The following is an 18,718-nucleotide window of genomic DNA, read 5'->3' on the forward strand; positions in this document are numbered from 1 at the left end:
AAGAGAGACGGACTCGCGACAGAAAAGCTGATCAGCTGATCATTAATCAGTTTCATGATTGAAGTAGCAGCAGGAGAGGGAGCGAGAGAGAGAGAGAGGCAGTCGCTCCATATATCGGTTGTTAAGCTTAATGCTTTACAAACATTCAGAGATGAACTTACACACTTGCTTTACTTCTCTCTGGGATAACTTCCTCGGAGATTAAATGCTGGTTTGGTAGCAAGGCTACAAATACACACAGCCCACGTGATGCATACTGCTGCGACGTGCTACGGTTATGAGCCGAGTTATGCCGTGTCACAAGTTTTGTGAGGTGCTTTTTTTGATATTTAATGGATCAGATTACATTTTTTATTTCTCTCCAATATCCGATCCAGCAATTTACGTCAGTATCGGACCAACACGTAATATCGGATCGGTCCATCTCTAAAAAAAACCTAAAACTTGCATCTTCAAAACACATGAGTAATTATTTATGCTCCTATCAGCAGTGTTTTTTTCCAATAATTTTAAAAACAAAATGTTGAAAGTGATTCAATAAATAATCTGTCATTTTCCATTAAAGTCATTTTTAATGTCAGATTACGTACATCTACTTTTCTCTGTCTACATTTCATTTCTGCATTAGCAGCAGTAAAACAAACTGTTTATACATTTGTTGGCAGATGGCTATCAGTCAAAGACCTAATTTACTTCAACCACTGCTTCTGCTGCTGTGGATTAAGGCAGATGACTTTAGATGAGATTAGGACCCCCGTGGAAATGCAGAGGAAACAAGAAGCTTACAGCAAATGAGGCAACTTAACTGACCATTGCAATATTTTGTGAAGTTAACAATACAATGCCACTACTTTGTTTTACAAAATGAAAGTGAGTTGTACTTTCTAAAAGGCATGTCAGAGAGAGAAAAAATGTGCGCAAATTATCACAAAATCAGGAGACAGATGCAGACTTTTCAATTTCAGAAAATTCAAAACTGTGGCATTTATACAATGAGTCATACCGGGGGGTACATTTTTGTGTCACCTGGTTATCATGCCCTTTTTTGACTGTACAAAAATGTTAGGGTGATAGTTTATGTTCTGTTAATGTGGTTTACTTTTTTTTGATCTGGAAAGTTGAGTTCAGGTATGTATTGTTTCCAGATGCTCATGAAGAAAAAACAGAATTATTTACAGTTTTATGCTGTTAAAGAACAAACGAGCTATTCATATTATCATTTGAATCACATTATTTTTGTGTTTGCAGTTGGCATGAATTCACAGTACAGTAAATGTTTACTGTACGTCTGGTGTTAACAATGGATCCAATGGGGCTCTTATACCCGCCCACTGCCCATTAACCCTTCCCCAACCCTCAGGCTCATCTACTGACTGCTGACACAGCCATTACTCACCAGTTTAAAGCAGCTCTTTGGCTGCGTAGCTCAGAAGGCTTGGTGAGATTTTGGGGACGAGGGTGCTGCATGATCGTTTGGGAGGAGGTGGCTCACTGCAAAGGGTCAAGCTGATGGGTAGCTGGGATTACCACTGACACACCATCTGTCACCCAAATGTGGTGATAATCAGAGTGAGGAAATCAGTACCCTGACTAAATATCATAGAAATGTAAGCTCTTTTAACCTAGAGTAAAGGCCAATTTTCACAGTGCCTTGCTGATGCGCAGAAGGAACACGGCTGATAACTGATTCTCAGAATTGTTAGAACTTTATCCTATCCTGAATTTTGAAATGGACCCATCCAGCTACAGTAAATCCCAGATAAATCCAGCAATAACTTCAATTGTTTCTGCTGTATTAAGAACTCAAAATACCCACACAACATGTCATTACATCATACAGGATAGTCTAAACAATATGACCAATAATGGTCAGATTTATCTCTGGAGAACACAGATGCTGCTCTGTATGAGTCATCCAAACAACATCCAAACAAAGCTTATGGCTGGAAATTCAAACAGACGCACATGTTTCCCGCTTTTAACTCCTGCACCATATTGTTATCTAATCGGCTCTGCTGTAATTAAAATTCAATCAACATCCTGTCTTTTAGACATATTACCTTCAAACATTCAAATCTCCAACTCTTAATCCTAAAGACAACAAAGACTTTTCATGCAGCCACATGTGTCATAAAGAAGCCTTTTGTGTTATGCCATATTAGCTTCTATGTAACCAATATGGTCTTCCACAAGCAGAGGATGGGAGATCCTGGCTGATGTAGCAAGAGGCGACAATCCTCTGAGGTCAGTGCAGTGGGCATTTATTGTTCTGTTGTTGAATGTGATGCTTCCGAGAGGCGTCAGTGGAGGATTAGCGATCGCTGGCACATGTCAGGGAGTGAGAGTGTGGACCAGAGCGTGCAGGACAGGCCAGGCGTCATGGGGCTCTGAGCCTCCTGACACAAGGCTGAGCATGCTCTTCACTGAGGAGGGGGCAGCTTGTCTTCAAATGTGTGAAACAACACACACCCTGGACTTTTTCCACTTCTCACAATCTCATGAAAGCAACTGAAATGACTCTGAAAATAGAGCAAATGATAGCTGGTCAGTGCACATTTGATATTTACTCCAGAGAAAACAGAACAGAATGAAACACAAAAGGGAATAAACTAAATAGTACTTAATCAAGGAACTGAGAATGCCGGGAGATAAAGGACAAATATAAATAATACAACCAATGATTAAAAGAAGCAAAACCCAAACAGTCCAAAGCCCATGGCACCATGAAGGTCCAGGATGTACCCTGCTTCTCACCCTGTGGCAGCTGGGATAGGACCACATCACCACTACCCTGAACTGGATAAGTAGGGACAAAATAGATAGATGGATGGTAACTAATAGTATTCGTCCATTTTTATTCAACTTCACTGATTCTGTAGTTTAAGTCTACCTGCTACACAATGATCTCATAATCTGCTGAAACCCTTTAGAAATTGCATTATTGCCATTTCATGCATTATATGTATATATCACATGTCTGTCTGAAAACAAAAATTAAATATAAATAAATATTTTAATTTTAACTTCATAGGCCTGACACAATTAGAAAAAAAAACTCCTTTCTTCATCTTGGAATTGCACAGCCAGTGTCCTCAGCCGTTTACAACAAAGTCAAGCCGCTGCCGTGTAATCAGAACGGGAACTCGAGCTGTCCCTCACCAGGTCGCTGTGGCCCCACTCATTATCTTATCACCTATTGTAACCCACTGTAATTCCCCTGCTCATGATTGATGATGTCGCTGTCTGATTACACCAAGACAAAAAAACCCTAAGATCACCTTTCACTCCAGTGGCCAACTCCAAGAGTTCCATGAGGTCTGCTGGAAGGATGATGGACCAGGAGCTGTGCAGCCATGTTGAGCTTCTGTCATGTACACATCAGGTTTTTATAAACTCTGAACAAGAATCAGCACTCTGCTGTAAAACAGTTCATGACATTCTTTTACCGACGTAATTAAAGACTATTACCTAATGGACAAAAGTCGCACTGACTTGGGGTGAAAGTAATTACATTTTGGTTAGACTGTCTCATGTTTGATTGATATGGATGGTAATTTTCTAGATGTACCTCACAAGACACTGATCAGTGTGCTTCTGATAAGGAGCACCGTGTGGTGCTGCACAGAATGAAGTAAGAAAGCCTCGGTATAAAACATTTAGACTGACGGCTTCTCTGCTACAGATCATGTCCCTGGCCTGCCTCGAACAAATCAGATAGGTAACCTGTGCTCTTTTTAAAAGAGACAGTGAGCCTCATCTCTCCATGCGGCAGGTGGAGACAGATGCCTCATTATCTATACCACAGGGGACAAAACAAGCCTGGGACCTGACGCCCCCCCCCACTGGCATTTAGTTTCCAGTGCGCTGACACAAGGAAACCCTGGACCATCGCCGGGCAGCGCTCATCTCTGACCTCAGTGAGTGTAGGTCGCTCGCAGAGTCACATTAAACTTTCAGAGGACCCAAAGGTCCCCATCAGGAGTGTTAACAGCAGCATTGTCCCAGGTCCCCCTGACTCAAATGGCCAAGTGTAACAAGGCACCCCCTCCAGTGGTCAGGACTGCATCACCCCCCCCGGCCTGGGTCCGTATACAGTGACACCCTTCAGCTCCATCTGCAGCTCCTTTGACTCACATAAAGACAGGAGATTCAAGAGCATGCTATGTTACTTATAACATGTATGTAACTTTGTAATTTTAACATGTTGTTGCCTCTTGGCCAGGACTCCCTTGAAAAAGAGGTTTTTAATCTCAATGGGACTTTTCCTGGTAAAATAAAGGTTAATAATAATAATGCTCCTTGTGTTTTACGAGCTGCACTGACACTCTACACCTATGGAAGACATTTGATGGCTTGGACTCCAGCGAGTAATGAGTGTGGGCAGGTGTGGGATCAGCCTGAAAAGATAGAATTCACACTGAGGCAGCTGATCACATTAAAGGTGAGGTTCACCTGAGCAGGGTGCCAACTAAAACTTATTAAACACATCCTTCCTATCTTCTCGCTTTGGCTTTTGGGGGTTTTACTTTAATCATCATTTAAAAGGTGTTTTCTAAACACCCTTGTAAGTAAATGCAGTTTTAATCTAGATTTTTTATTTAAAACACCTGCTCCAGATTTTATGACATCACTCCAACATGCAGCAGCTTGACAGCCAGAGGAAGCAGACTACTGTCCACACTGTGATGAAGGTTTTATTTATCCCTCTCAGAGTATGGAAATTTTTTATGTGAGCTATTTTTTTGATACAAATACTTTTTTTTTTAATTCACTTTTTATTTAACTCCAGACTTATTCACTCATCCAAATCACTCCAGACTGATCTGAGCTGCACAGAATAGCCAACTCTGGCAAAGGCAGTCCTCACAAATGTCACTCAATCCACAGATGCACGTATTCGGTTTTCTTTGCTCTTTCTTCATGAAATGTTGAATAAAAGAAATGTATTTGGAACATGTCTGCAACACTATGCAAAAATTATTTTTGCATGCCCTTTACATGAATGTTTGATTAAAGTTAATGATTTTAATAATAAAAGATAGACAATACCATTATGAAAACACCAATTCAGAAACTTCCTGATTAAATTTGATTAAAATTTTTTTACAAATCCCCATTGAAGTATATTTCTTCTCCATAATATGCATATTTCCTCTACCATCACACAGCTTATATAAACAACATGAAGGAAGAGAAAAAAATCTCTTCCTTCATGTAGTTATTATGAACTGTGTGAAGGACGAAGCCTGGACTGATTTTGATTTTAAGATGATATTTCAACATTTTTTTTTTTACCAGATTTCTGATTTCGTTTTAAAGTTCAGGCCAAAGTAGATTTGTTCTTAGTGTTTCTTTAAGCATGGACAAAGAATTCACTTTAATTCAGTATATTAATATAACGCCACACTAACAGCTGTCTCAAGGTTCTTTATATTGCAGAGTAAAGATCTTACATTGTTAGACAGAAACCCTCCAAATCAGAGCAAGCCCTTGGCAGCAGTGGGACAGAAAAACTCCCTTTCAACAGGAAGAAACCTCCAGCAAAACCACACTCAAGGAGGGTGTGATGGGTTGGAAGGATTTGGTTTTTCCTTTGGAATATCCAGGAACTCATATCGGCCTGTGTCATATTATTGAATTATCCTCAAGAAAGGCTGTTCTGACCTTCTGTTGAGTGTTTTTATCACCAGGTGCAGAGATTTGGCTATGGCCAGTTTTTATTTTTATACATTTGTGGTTTGTTTACTCTCTGAATTAAGTTCTCTCAGCATTTGCTTAAATGATTTCTTAAATTTTCTTTTATCTTAAGTCGAAACGTCAGGACAAGGAAGCCTATAAGAATACATGTAGTAAAAACTACATTTCTACCGGTACGCCGTGTGGAAGACCTCTCTGCCGCTAGCTCAGTGATGCGAGCTCTGAACATTTCTACAATTGCTTCATCTACAGCAGCCTGTCATTGAGCCAAGCTATTATAGGCATTTCGACTTCCTTTTAAACACCTTCTTGCTAATTTCTTTGATCTTCATTAAGGCAGAGGACAGCTTTCAAGCACTTTCAGCCCCTCCATCAACTGCTTCATCAGACACTCTGTGTGGGTAGTCCATTCCTGCTAGCTCCAGTACTTGATACCATGAACAGGCTGACATATGCTGGAAATTTAATCTTAATCTTTAATCCTAATCTTTATTGTGACTCTGTTTACTACAATTACACCTGAGTCACCTGGTGTATAAACAAGAATCCCTATTCACACTGCGCTGTGTGATCTAGAGAGAGCAAGATACACACACAATCATGTATTTTGTGTTCATCTGGACTGCTTAGTTTGTATAAGGAGAAACTCTACTGGTGACACTGATGTCACTTACACAGCACACAGCTGGATGCTAAAAATGCTAAACCAAAACTGATCTGTGTTTCTAAACTGTATAAGAAATATACAAGAAATAAATAAAGAGTTAATGAATGCTTTAGGTCTGAAATATTCAATAATTTTAAATACAGCAGGTAAAATTAGTTTTGAACACGTCACCAGTTTTCTAAGTAGATGTATTTCTAAATGTGCTATCGAGATGAACTTCTCACCAGATGTCAGTAACATCCCATCCAATCCACACATGCAAAGAAATCAAACCTATATTTAATATTTTCAATACTTTTGAAAAGTATTGAAAATATACTTTTCAAAAGTTAAAGTGAACAAAGGTAAGCAAAATCAGAGGACACTAGTTAAGCTCTGTAAATGTATTTTAGTTACTTAATTACAGTTGGTGGTTACTGGATATTGGGGGCACTTAAGACTTTTTGTGGGTTGCCAAAATACCCAGAAACGCTCCAGCGACTTTATATACATCACATGTTTAACATGAGGTGAAACAGAACAAAAAAGGTTTGGTAACCACTGGTTTAATCTTTAACATGTTGTATTTTATCAGTTCACTTTTTTTCACCACATCATTCTAAACCTAAATATGAACAAGTAAATAAAAGTAGTTTACTTACAGTGGTGAGTTGAAGCCTGGCTGGGTGATACTAAGGGTGTACCAGGACAGCACTGGCATCAAAGTCTCTGAACTATTCTGGCAATTATTATTATTAAATTTGCTTTTTTTCCCCCTCACACATTTATTTATATGAAAGTTTACAGCCATTAAAAAGCATGGTTAAGATTGGTCCTTTTCAGTGCAAAGGCAAGTCTACAGTGCATTCCTGACTTTAAATTTATATAGAAAAAACAAAAGCATTTCCAAAAGTTTAATGCAAAACAATAACTTAAGAAAATTAACTTTTATTCTAAATTGTAGTAGCAATGGAGTTGGCCCTGTTTTCAATCATAATCAAACTGATTAAACTCTGATGTTTATGTGAACAACGAGCCAATAAAACCATCAGCCAGTAAAATAGAGGATTTGGTGCCATCTAGTGATCTGACACTGAATCAACAGAAACTTGAACAGCACAAAATCTGGAATAATGGGATATGATCTAATTATGGCAGTTACTAAAAAAAGGGAAATATGTGTGTATATGATGCTTGTTTTTAAAATCAACAGCTGATTTCCATCTCCTCTCCTTTTTTGAGTTTTTGAACAAGTGAGACAAAAAGACAGAGGTGTCACTTTCGCTGCTCGGCTGTCTTGTTGAGTCGTCGCTGTAGCAGGTAGACAAACACAGCAATATTCACGAAAAACTGGATTAAACCTATAGAGGAAATGCCGTAGTTCACATACAGGAAGCCCCCTATAGTAGGTCCAACTGTGCGAAGCAGAGATTGAACAGATGCGCACAGTCCCAGCATTGTGCCTGCAAATGAGAACAAGATTAAAACTGGCAATAATTCTTTACACTATTTCACAATAGGTTCACCTGTAGTTTTCTAAACCATTTTATTTGATATTATTACATTTTATCTTGGAATGCTGGAGTGTCTTTGCTTCTTTAAGTTTAAAGCAGCTTTATTCAAATGCAGTCACACATCAAGTGATCTAAAATAAAGCTTTTTAAAAGTAGAGCCTGTCAAACACCATCTGGTTGTAATAAAGTAAAGCGGGATGGTCTCACCTGTGTCAGAGGACGGTACACTCTTGGTGAGCATGCTGTCTGTGATGGCATTAAACACACTGAGAGAAAACATCATCGGGAGGATGTTAAAGCAGAACTGCCACACATTCTGTATATATGCCTGTACAGAGAAATATCAGAAATAAACAGTTTTCAGCAAGGGGTTCAATGGCACATTATATTCATTGCTAGGTAATTATGTTTAATAGGGGTTGCTGTCACAACGAGTCCAAAGAAATGCCTGCAGCAGAACTCTAATGGGCTGTGCTATTGATTAAGTTTTTGCTCTGGATTTCTATGAGGATTTTTTTTTTACCCATATTGTTCATATTGTTTCCTGCCCTCCTTTTAACTGTTTCTTTTTATTCTGTCTTATACTATTGCTCTGACCAACTTTGAAGGACTTTGGTCAACTTTGATGTATTATTATGTGCTATAGAAATAAATTTTGATTTGATTTGATGACACTCCCCAATTCAGCTGTGAATCCAAATATCTGTCTTAAGGGGCTTTGGCAGTGTGGCAAAGGGGTTAACTGATAGTGAGGCCTGTTAGGGGCAGCACCATGTACGAAACATGTAAATGTGGCTGTTAGCATATTGATGTATCAATTCAAAGCTCTGCTATGAATTGATACAGTTTTACGCCCCAGTCACAACTGGTGGTTACCAACCACTTGGCAACCACCAGTTGTTGGGGAAAATTGAGTATTTCTCAACTAGTTGTGAGTGGTTCACAGTCCATTGGAAGTCCCAGCCATGCAGGCCTAAAGCAGTCACCGAGCACTTGATATCCTCTGGTCACCGAACGCTCTCCATTTAATGTTTGCGACGGACATTTTCACCTTTCACTTTTTCAAGTTAATTAGTTGACATTCCTTCCATGCAAACTATGAGTGGCCGCAGTACTCTAGCAGCAACCAAACCAATCACAAAGAGGTTTCGGCTGCAGCAACCTGTTTGTGACGGATTTCACCCGGTGCCAACCAGCAATCTCAAGCTGTTGAACAAGCTCTTGGGCTCTTATCTGAGCTGCTAAACACCAAGAAACATGAACACATTCATGATAATAAAACAAACAAAAAATACCCTAACAAATTCACACTTGTATACAGGTGAACAAGTATTCAAATAAGTACAAGCACAATATCACAGAAGTTCAATACCAAGCAATAGTAAAAGTTGTAGTAAGATTTACTATAAAAAAAAAAAAACCTCATGGTAAAAAAAAAAGGGGGGTTAAAACTTTTCATTTTATTTGCATCAAACAATGGAAACATTTTTTTTCATCAAGCTAAGACAAGAGTTTTGCTTCTTAAAAAGAAAAGCTATGAAGTACTTGAGTGAATACTTTCTCTCTAAGGGGTGTGTGCTTATGTTTTGTGCATACCTGAGCCAGTCCCACAAAAGAGGACACTCCAATGGATAGAAGCAGCAATGAATTGTCAGAGTATCTTGCCGTAAGCCGACCGATCACTCCTCCTTGAATAACCTGAACAAACATCTGGGTTTTACTCATTTCATCTTGCAGTCTGGTATAAGCTTAAGCTCAACCCCCCAACATATCACATACAGTCCATTTGAAAAGTTTTCAGATCCTTTAGAGTTTTCTACAAAAAAAATAAAAAGTGAATCTTTTAGTCAGTGACCACTGGCTTCTTGGTAATCTCTCTGACAAAGACCAGACTACTTAGCTTAGCTATATTGGAATATCTTGGACGACTGTTGGTGGTTCCAAAAGTTCCCCATCTGACAATAAGAGGCTATCACAGGTTGGGTTTTTTTAGTCTGACAACTGCAAGACCTTAAACAGATCTGTAAGTAACTTTCCTAATTCATGAATTCAACTAATCACAGGTCTAATGAAGTTATTGAAGCATATTGGGGACTGTTGTTTCATGTAGGAACCATCAGAGCTCAACCCCAAGTGCGAGCAAGGATACGTCTGCAAACACTGTGTTTTATTCTTTCAGTTGTTAAAGAAAAAAGAAAAACAAACAAAATACTCCAAAAACCTGTTCCTTAATTTGTCATTTAGTCTAAATTCAACAAGTGAATCATAAGTGAATTTTGGTCTGTAATATAACAAAACGTAGAAAACTTGAAAAGGCTAAAATGCACCAATTCATTTTGGATTTCAGTCTTACCATTTGGACGATGCCAAAATAGGCCATCAGGTAGCCATTCTGCTCAGGTTGCAGCTTAAAGAACTCCAGTGCAATGATAGAAAACATCACTTGAAAAATGCCTTCGAGCACAAAACAATTTTGTTAGATTTACATATGATTTATGATGACACCATCAAAGTTGGCTTTGTGTCTCTTTGTGGCAATTTAATTTTCTGTTTGCAAAATGTTTTCAGGGCTGCTTAAATGTCCTGTATTTATATAGCGCTTTTACTAGTCCCTAAGGACCCCAAAGCGCTTTACATATCCAGTCATCCACCCATTCACACACTGGTGATGGCAAGCTACATTGTAGCCACAGCCGCCCTGGGGCACACTGACAGAGGCGAGGCTGCCGGACACTGGCGCCACCGGGCCCTCTGACCACCACCAGTAGGCAACGGGTGAAGTGTCTTGCCCAAGGACACAACGACCAAGACTGTCCGAGCCGGGGCTCGAACCGGCAACCTTCCGATTACAAGGCGAACTCCCAACTCTTGAGCCACGATCGCTTAACTTCAGTGCTGGCCTAATATGCTGATTTACAATGTTACAGTTGTATTCAAAGGAGCTTGCAAAGAAAAGCGTCTGGACTTCTTTAAGTTGCTTGAAGACGTTTCACCTTTCATCCGAGAAGCTACACCTTGGCTCAAGATACGCCTTGGCTCAGGCGATTAGAGGATCATCAGGGGGTCCTTTTGTCCCTCTGTGGGGGGATACTCCCACTAGGTTTAAATCTGGGACTCCCCACCATTTGACGCTTCTCGGATGAGAGGTGAAACGTCTTCAAGCAACTTAAAGAAGTCCAGACGCTTTTCTTTGCAAGCTCCTTAGATTACGATGACCTGGATGACTGAGAACCTTCACAGACATGTTACAGTTGTATTTATCTTGAAGTTATTCTTGGTGCCATTTGTCTAAAGCCTGCTCCTGTAAGGCCAACTTCCCTTTACACAAACTTGCTTCCAATTGGCTGCTCCTTGCAATTCCAGAAGGTCCAGTTGGGGCTTCTGTGTACTCTGCCTTGTTCTCAAATTATCGTGTTCACAAGGTTTTCACAAAACTTCAGGATTCAAACTCATCAGAACCTTTTAGTAGAAACACCTATGGTATCAATTTGAAACTCCTATGTTGCCTTTTTCTCGAGTTATCGCATTCACAAATCTGGGGGTCCATGCTGCCCACCTGCCTGCCCAGCAGGGTGATGACGAACCCCCATCGAGCCTTTTATAGCTGAGCCATCACAAGAGTATGAAGCCTGAACATTTGGCTCACAGATGTTTGACCAGAATTATTTAAAATTTTGTCCTGGTTTAACATGAGCATCCACAAATTTAGCTACATATTCATACCCATTTTAATACACATAAATGTAAATGAGCCCAATCAGAACATATCACCATAGGTAACCTCCAAAAACAAAATGGCAAAAAAGAAAAACATTTAAAGAGTGTGTAACTTAAACACAGTGATATTAGGAAGAGACACAACATTTGTATATTGCAAAGGCTTAAACCAAAACATCTTCACACTTCAAGTCTCACCTGATGGCAAACCTGCGACTATCTTGATAATGAAAGTCTGCATCACTGTTGGAAACTTCATCAGCCTCGTAATCTCACTCAGATTGAATACTGACTTTCTTCTGTTGTCATCTGAAGTAAAATCAAAGTGCAAGAGGTACAATTACCATCTCATTATGTGTTTCTACCAATAAGTCAAGGTAGGATAACATGTATGTAGAGAAGTCCCAGGGAAATTTCAGTGCTGCTCTCGAATGAAAGGTGAAATGTCTTCTAGCAACTTAAAGAAGTCCAGACAGTTTTCTTTGCAAACTCCGATGACCTGGATGACTGAGAACCTTTACAGACATTCCATACCATGGCTTTGGATTATTTGCAACCAAAAGGTGACTCTCTCCAAACATCTCTAAAAATATAGATGTATTACCTTTTTTCTTTTTAAAATACATCTATACGGAAAAGAATGGCACACTGCAATTTTAAGCACATTTGAGTATGTAATTATGGAAGATGATACAGTAACACAACATCAGAGACTCAGTGGTATTCTGATAATAATCTACCTGGATTATTACATGGAATTTTAAAGACTGGCATCAACGGTTTGCTATGAGATGATCCAAAATGTGAAAGAAAGAAAAAAAAAGTAAGAGCAGAGTCATGGTTTTTTAAAGAAAAAAATAACAAAAACTATGTTTGAGTGCAGCTGAGAGTGACAAAATCCAGTTGAGTAATTTTTATGTGTGCAATGAAGACAGCTAGATTCAAATTACCAGCTCATCCCTGTTGTTGTGATCATGAAGCCAAGGCCACTTTGTACCTAGACAGCTGAGACCATTAGGTTGAAAGGAAGTAGGTATGTCTTACCTGTAGTGTTGCCTCTGGTTGTTTCAGCTTTTGTATTTTTGGGGATGAACTTTAAAACCAACAGCAAGCTGAAGGCACTCCCTGCAGTACCAAAACATGCAGTAAACTTCTCCCTGAGAAATACAAAGTAAAGGTGCTGTATAGGGGACACTTTTGGTAAACACACACAATGACTGATTTCCATGTTTCATAAAAGCGCAATATTCCAACCTAAGCCAAAATGTCTTCCTAAACCAGAGATGTTTTTTATTTCCTTTGGCTCTGTCAAAGAGTCAATGGTTGCTCAGCTTGGTTTCACACCAGTGCTGCTGTTAATGATACACACTGTGACACTAACCCATAGAGTTTGCTCAGCTGTCCGCCTAATGTGGAGCCAACTATCATACCGATGCCAAAACACAGACCAAGCTTGGATAAGGCGTCGGCCCGTTTCTCAGGTTTTGTAAGGTCTGTAACAACCATTTGTGATGCTGCAGACACAGGTGGGACAAAGAAGAAAATCAAGTGAAACTTGATTCAGGATAAATAAAATTAACATTTAGAATAAATCTGAATAAATGTAAAAATAGTTCAGCCACATTGTTAGCAAAGGATAAAAAAACGGTAGGTTTGATGCTCACCAGGGAGGACATGCATAAAGACTGTGGGGATTTTATGGATGAACAACATGGCTGGAGTGTCTGCTGTGGCCAGCAGCAGAAAGAAGACAACAGTTGAAGCACATGCCAGGGACAAAGCTGTCCGTGCCCCAAATAGATCTGCAAACCTGCCAAAAAAAAAAACAACAGACCCTACAGTCACATTTTTCTACACTGTGTTCCGACTGTTGGCAAACAGTAAAGAGCAATGTCCAAGCAAAAAATAGCGAACAGAAACTCACCTTCCAAACATTGGGCCCCCGAGCAGCTGAATAACTCCAACTGTAGTTTGCAAATAACCAAACCACAACGTGTCGAAGCCGAGCTTCTTTGCCAAATACTATAGAGAGCAACATAAGTAAGTGACCGTTATTTTTTTGTGACAAGTGGTCACAAAACCGAGTAAAATAAATAAGGAAATTAAACACCATAAAAACAATACAAAAACAATTTAAGATCAAAACGAAAATATAAAATCATTAAAAGTATCAAAGAAAAGCCTGATTAAACTAAAAAAAGATTCTTAACTGGTTTTAGAAAGAGTCCACAGAGTCAGCTAAAGTTAATTGTTGCGAGAGACTGCTCTAAATCTCTGCCCTTTTGTATGTGGAATGACCATTAGATTCTGAGCCTGTCATCAAAGCCTACAAGCAGAGGTGTGCTTGGTAGAAGATAAGGCAAACAGTCCGGAGCCTGGCCATTAAGTGCTCTGTATGTGAAACCAAATTGTAGAATCTACTGAGAGCCAGTTTAAAGAATATAAAATGGTAGTGATTTGAGCTCGGCTGCTGAATGTGTTAATAGTCTTATTACAGTTCCCTTGCTTTATTGCTTTCGAAAGACATTAATGAGAATTTACCCAAGCCAGAAAACAAGGCATTACAGTAATCTAAGTGCAATGATGCAAATGCATCACTAATTTTCTCCAGATCCACCAAAGAGACCATATGTTGCAATTCAGAAATGTTACATAAATTAGAAAAAAAACAGGAAAAAGACTCTCCTGGTAAGATAGACTTTACTGCCAAAACCCAGAGAAGAATCAAATATTACACCAAGACTTTAAACACTGGATTTAACTGCTGAACAAAATGAACTAAGACCAGTTTAAGACGAGGTCATTGTTAGAGAACCAATCACTAAACAGTGGACTATCCAGCTGTTGGACCTTAAAAGACATGTACAACTGAATGTCATTAGCATAGAAGTGATAATGAGTGTCAGAAAATAACTTGTGTCTTGACAGACACAATAAAAGTACATCCTTGTTTATGCCAGTCAAGAGTTCGCATTCAAGGCCTTCCTTTTTTTTTTTTTATTGATTCATAAACTTTAGAAGAACTGTGAACTAATACCCAGCCAACATACCAAGGCCAACATTGGTTAGATGTGGATGAACTGTGGGGGTGTGTGGGCAGGGCAAACCCACAGTCATCCCACCCAAGACCCAAGTGGGTGTGCTCACACAGGAACCACAGCAGTTTTGCCCTTTAGGGCCGCTGTATGGGTTTTCTAAGGGTAAGTTCACTTTCTGTATTGATGTTGTGGGGCAAATTTGCTACTGCTAGAAATGTGCTTAAGTCGGACAGCAGGGCCAACCCCTAAGATCAGCGGGACCTTCATTTCTTTTCTATAGAACCATGAGCCAAAACACATCGCACTTCTGCAATGATAGTTTGGAAAAAAAATAATTTAAAAAGCAGAGAACTCCAAAAGCACCCAACCTAAACCCTACTGAAGCTGTTTTCACACATTAACTTAAGTTTTTTGAAAAATTTTGTCAGAAGCGTTTGTAGCACACAACATCACTACTGTACATATATCAGTTTGGGCGAGAGGACTGGGAGTGTGCAGGACACAAGACGAACACTTGTTTTCTCATTAGGGTAAATTGGCACAATATGATAGGGAGTATCTAATTTAATCTTGGCATTGTCACATGCACCTTTATCAGATTAAGAGAAAGGTTCAGAACTGCATTTGAGCAAATTGCTTCAGATAGTTTGGGATGAGCATGTCCTTGGAGTGAGGGTAAAGTACCCAAGACATGCTCAGCATATGTAGGAATTATTTCAAGACGGCTCAAGGTAACCTCATGAACACCCACAGCCATTATCACAGAAGTGGCTCCTTTGTCTAAACATTGTGCAAATATTTTTCACTTTGAAACACATTGGCTGGTTTGCTTGCCTAGTTCTGTGTAGGTTATCTCACAATTTAAATGGACTGTTTTGCTGTACAATGCAGAAACACTGTCACTGTGGCACTCACCTACACTGAAAAAAGAAAATAGTTGAACCAACTTAATTGAATTATTTCAATTGGTAACACCAAATTTAATTAAGTTCTTTGAAATGAGGGCCTTGTGTACTGTGGATGGTATCAGCCAACAACCCAGGCCCTGGTGAAATGTAGTTGGCCTCAACCATGAACACAGGCCCTGGTGAAATGTGCATGATATCGGTCAGAACCACAGGCCCAGGTGGGCAGCAGAGGCACTGGTGGGGTGAAGATGGCCTAAAGGAAACACTGTTCCTGGTGTAATGTGGATGGCCTCAGACAGCAGCACAGGCCCTGGTGAAATGTGGATATATTGGCCAGCACCACAGGCCCTGGTGTAATGTGTATGGCCTCAGCCAACAACAGTGGCCCTGGAGTGGTGAAGATGGCCTCACAGGAAGAATTGTCCGTGGTGTAATGTGTATGGCCTCAGCCAACAACACTGGCCCTGTGTAATGTGGATCGTATTGGCCAGCACCAAAGGCCCTGGTGTGGTGAAGATGGCCTCACAGGGAGCACATTGCTCTGGTGAAATGTAGTTGGCCTCAGCCATTAGTACAGGACCTGTTGTAATGTGGATGGCCTAAGCAACGACACAGTGCCTGGTGAAATTTAGATGGCCTCAGCCGGCAACATATGCCCTGGTGAAATGTAGTTGGCCTCAGCCATTAGCACAGGACTTGTTGTAATGTGGATGGCCACAGCCAACAACAATGGCCCTTGTGAAATGTGGTTGGCCTCAGCCAACACCACTGGCCCTGGATGGGTGAAGATGGCCTCAAAGGCAGCACTGGCCCTGCTGCAATGTGGATTGCATCAGCCAGTAGCACAGGACCTTGTGTAATGTGGATGGCCTCAGAGAGCAGCACAGGCCCTAGTGTGGTGATGATGACCTCAAAGGAAACACTGGCTCTGGTGTAATGTGGATGGCCACAGCAACACAAAGCCCTGGTGAAATGGGATGGCTAGCAGCACAGGCCCTGGTGTGGTGAAGATGGCCTCACAGAAGCACTGGCCCTGTGTAATGTGGATGGCATCAGCACACACAGGCCCTGGTGAAATGTAATTGGCCTCAGCCATGACACAGGCCCTGGTGAAATGTGATGATATGATCAGAACCACAGCCCAGTGGGCAGCAAGGCACTGGTGGGGTGAAGATGGCCTCAGAGGAAACACTGTTCCTGGTGTAATGTGGATGGCCTCAGACAGCAGCACAGGCCCTGGTGAAATGTGGATAGTATTGGCCAGCACCACAGGCCCTGGTGTAATGTGTATGGCCTCAGCCAACAACAGTGGCCCTGGAGTGGTGAAGATGCCTCACAGTAATCACAGGCCATTGTGTATTGTGGATGGCATCAGCCAGCACCACAGGCCCTGGTGAAATGTAGTTGGCCTTAGCCAGCAACATACGCCCTGGTGAAATGTAGTTTGCCTTAACCAGAAACACAGGGCCTGGTGAAATGTGGATGGCCCAGCCAGTGAACAGGCCCTGGTGTGGTGAAGATGGCCTCACAGGAAGCACTGTCCCTGGTGTAATGTGATGGCATGAGCAGCACACCCTGGTGAATGATGGCCTCAGCCAGCAAAGCACAGGCCTGGTGTGGTGAAGATGGCTTCACAGGGAGCACTGGCCCTGGTGTAATGTGGATGTCAGCCAGCCCCATCCCTGGTGAAATGTGGATGGCATCAGCCAGTAGCACAGGCCCTTGTGTATTGTGGATGGCATCAGCCACCAACACAGGACCTGGTGAAATGTAGTTGGCCTCAGCCTTGAACACAGGCCCTGGTGAAATGTAAATGGCCTCAGCCCAGTAGCACAGCTGTTGTATTAATGCCTCATCTTTTTTTTTTTTTTTTTTTTTTTTTTTTTTTTTTTTTTTTTTTTTTTTTTTTTTTTTTTTTTTTTTTTCTAAATGACATCAGAAACAGCAGTATGCGACATTACGTGATGGCAGAGCTTCAGTTCATCCTTTGTCATTTTTTTTTTTTTTTTTTTAATAAATAGGACAGGGGGAATGAATGAGAGAAAGAGGGGGAGAGAAAGAAAGAAAACCAAAGGGGAGAAGAGACGGTGAGAAGGGGGGGGGAATAAACAACTCCTGGGTCACCTGTATGGAGAAAAAAAACAAACAAAAAAACAGAGGAGACAGCAAACAACAAAGAGCAACATAATAATAGAGAAAACAAAGCACCATCACAATAAACTAGTTAGTCATAGATATCAATAGTTACTTAATAATAAACGATATTGTGCAGCACGCAAGATAGACAGCGCACAGTGTGCTTTGAGGCAGCAGCCAAGAAAGCTTTAGTCCGCGTCTGTGAATACCCATGTGTACACCTGTGTGCATACCTGTGTGGATCAGCATGCTTGCATTCCAAAGGTTTCTCCATGTAATGATCTGCTAGGGAGTGTGGGGGGGCCACAGCCCCGTCCTCCAGGGTGTGAAGCGGGTATGGAGGAGATCAAAACTCCAGACATCCAGAGGCCCCCAGAACACAAGAGACCATGGAAGACCAACAGAGGGGCAGCCGCGCCACTGTTCCAGTAAGAGCTGAGGAGAGTCCCAGATGAGGGCTCGCCCAGCAGCCGCGGAGCAGAAGCCAGGGGGAGTTGCAGTGACGCGCCCGTGAGCTCCGCCGGCCCCCAGCTGTGCCTGAGTGACCGAGCCCCAGGCCGAGAGGCCGGGGGCACCCCACCTCCAAAGGGGGCCCGAGCGAGCCCCAGGCCCCAGGCCCCGACAAGCGGCCGCCAAGGAGTGAGCCGGTGTGTACCCGGACGCCCACCCCCAGACACAAAGAACCACCAGCACACCGACACCTGAGGGAGTCCGCCACCGGCAGGGGAAGTGGTGGTGGGTGGAGATAGGCCTCCAAACCTTGGAGGGCCTGAGGTGTCCCCAGAGAGGTGGCGTCTGATACCCAACCTGACATATAGACACAGACATACAGGCACACACAGACACAAACATCCATTCCCACCCTCATGCTCTCATGTGCACTCACTCCACACTCAACCAACGTGGAGATAGACATAAAGAGACGCTGTACACACAATCACACTCCCCAAGCGTACTCTACAAACCGGGTCTAGGTACCCTTGCCCCTGGAGGGGGGAATTGCACCCAGACCCAGGTGGTGTTACCCTTTTCCCTGCGGTGGGGAGAGGCAGACCACCCCGA

At 41.5% G+C, this 18,718-nt stretch overlaps 1 protein-coding gene across 5 annotated transcripts; it reads right to left on the reverse strand.

Annotated features, from left to right (window-relative positions):
* Window positions 1-355: 355 nt before the first annotated feature.
* On the reverse strand, window positions 356-13,596 carry slc22a18 (solute carrier family 22 member 18; the record flags this gene model as incomplete). Of its 5 annotated transcripts, XR_006053447.1 has the most annotated exon segments (12): window positions 356-2,519; window positions 2,676-2,796; window positions 3,279-3,364; window positions 7,688-7,806; window positions 8,065-8,185; window positions 9,454-9,555; window positions 10,211-10,311; window positions 11,773-11,883; window positions 12,619-12,731; window positions 12,956-13,088; window positions 13,239-13,384; window positions 13,499-13,596. XR_006053447.1 is itself a non-coding variant. In XM_042216334.1 (11 exon segments), coding segments are annotated over 11 exon segments (1,161 nt in total), but the record flags the coding sequence as incomplete, so codon positions are not given.
* Window positions 13,597-18,718: the final 5,122 nt, after the last annotated feature.

Source organism: Haplochromis burtoni, unplaced genomic scaffold (genome assembly GCF_018398535.1).
Source record: "Haplochromis burtoni strain Fernald_Lab_line unplaced genomic scaffold, NCSU_Asbu1 Contig_1015, whole genome shotgun sequence".
Classification (NCBI taxonomy): Eukaryota; Metazoa; Chordata; class Actinopteri; order Cichliformes; family Cichlidae; genus Haplochromis; species Haplochromis burtoni.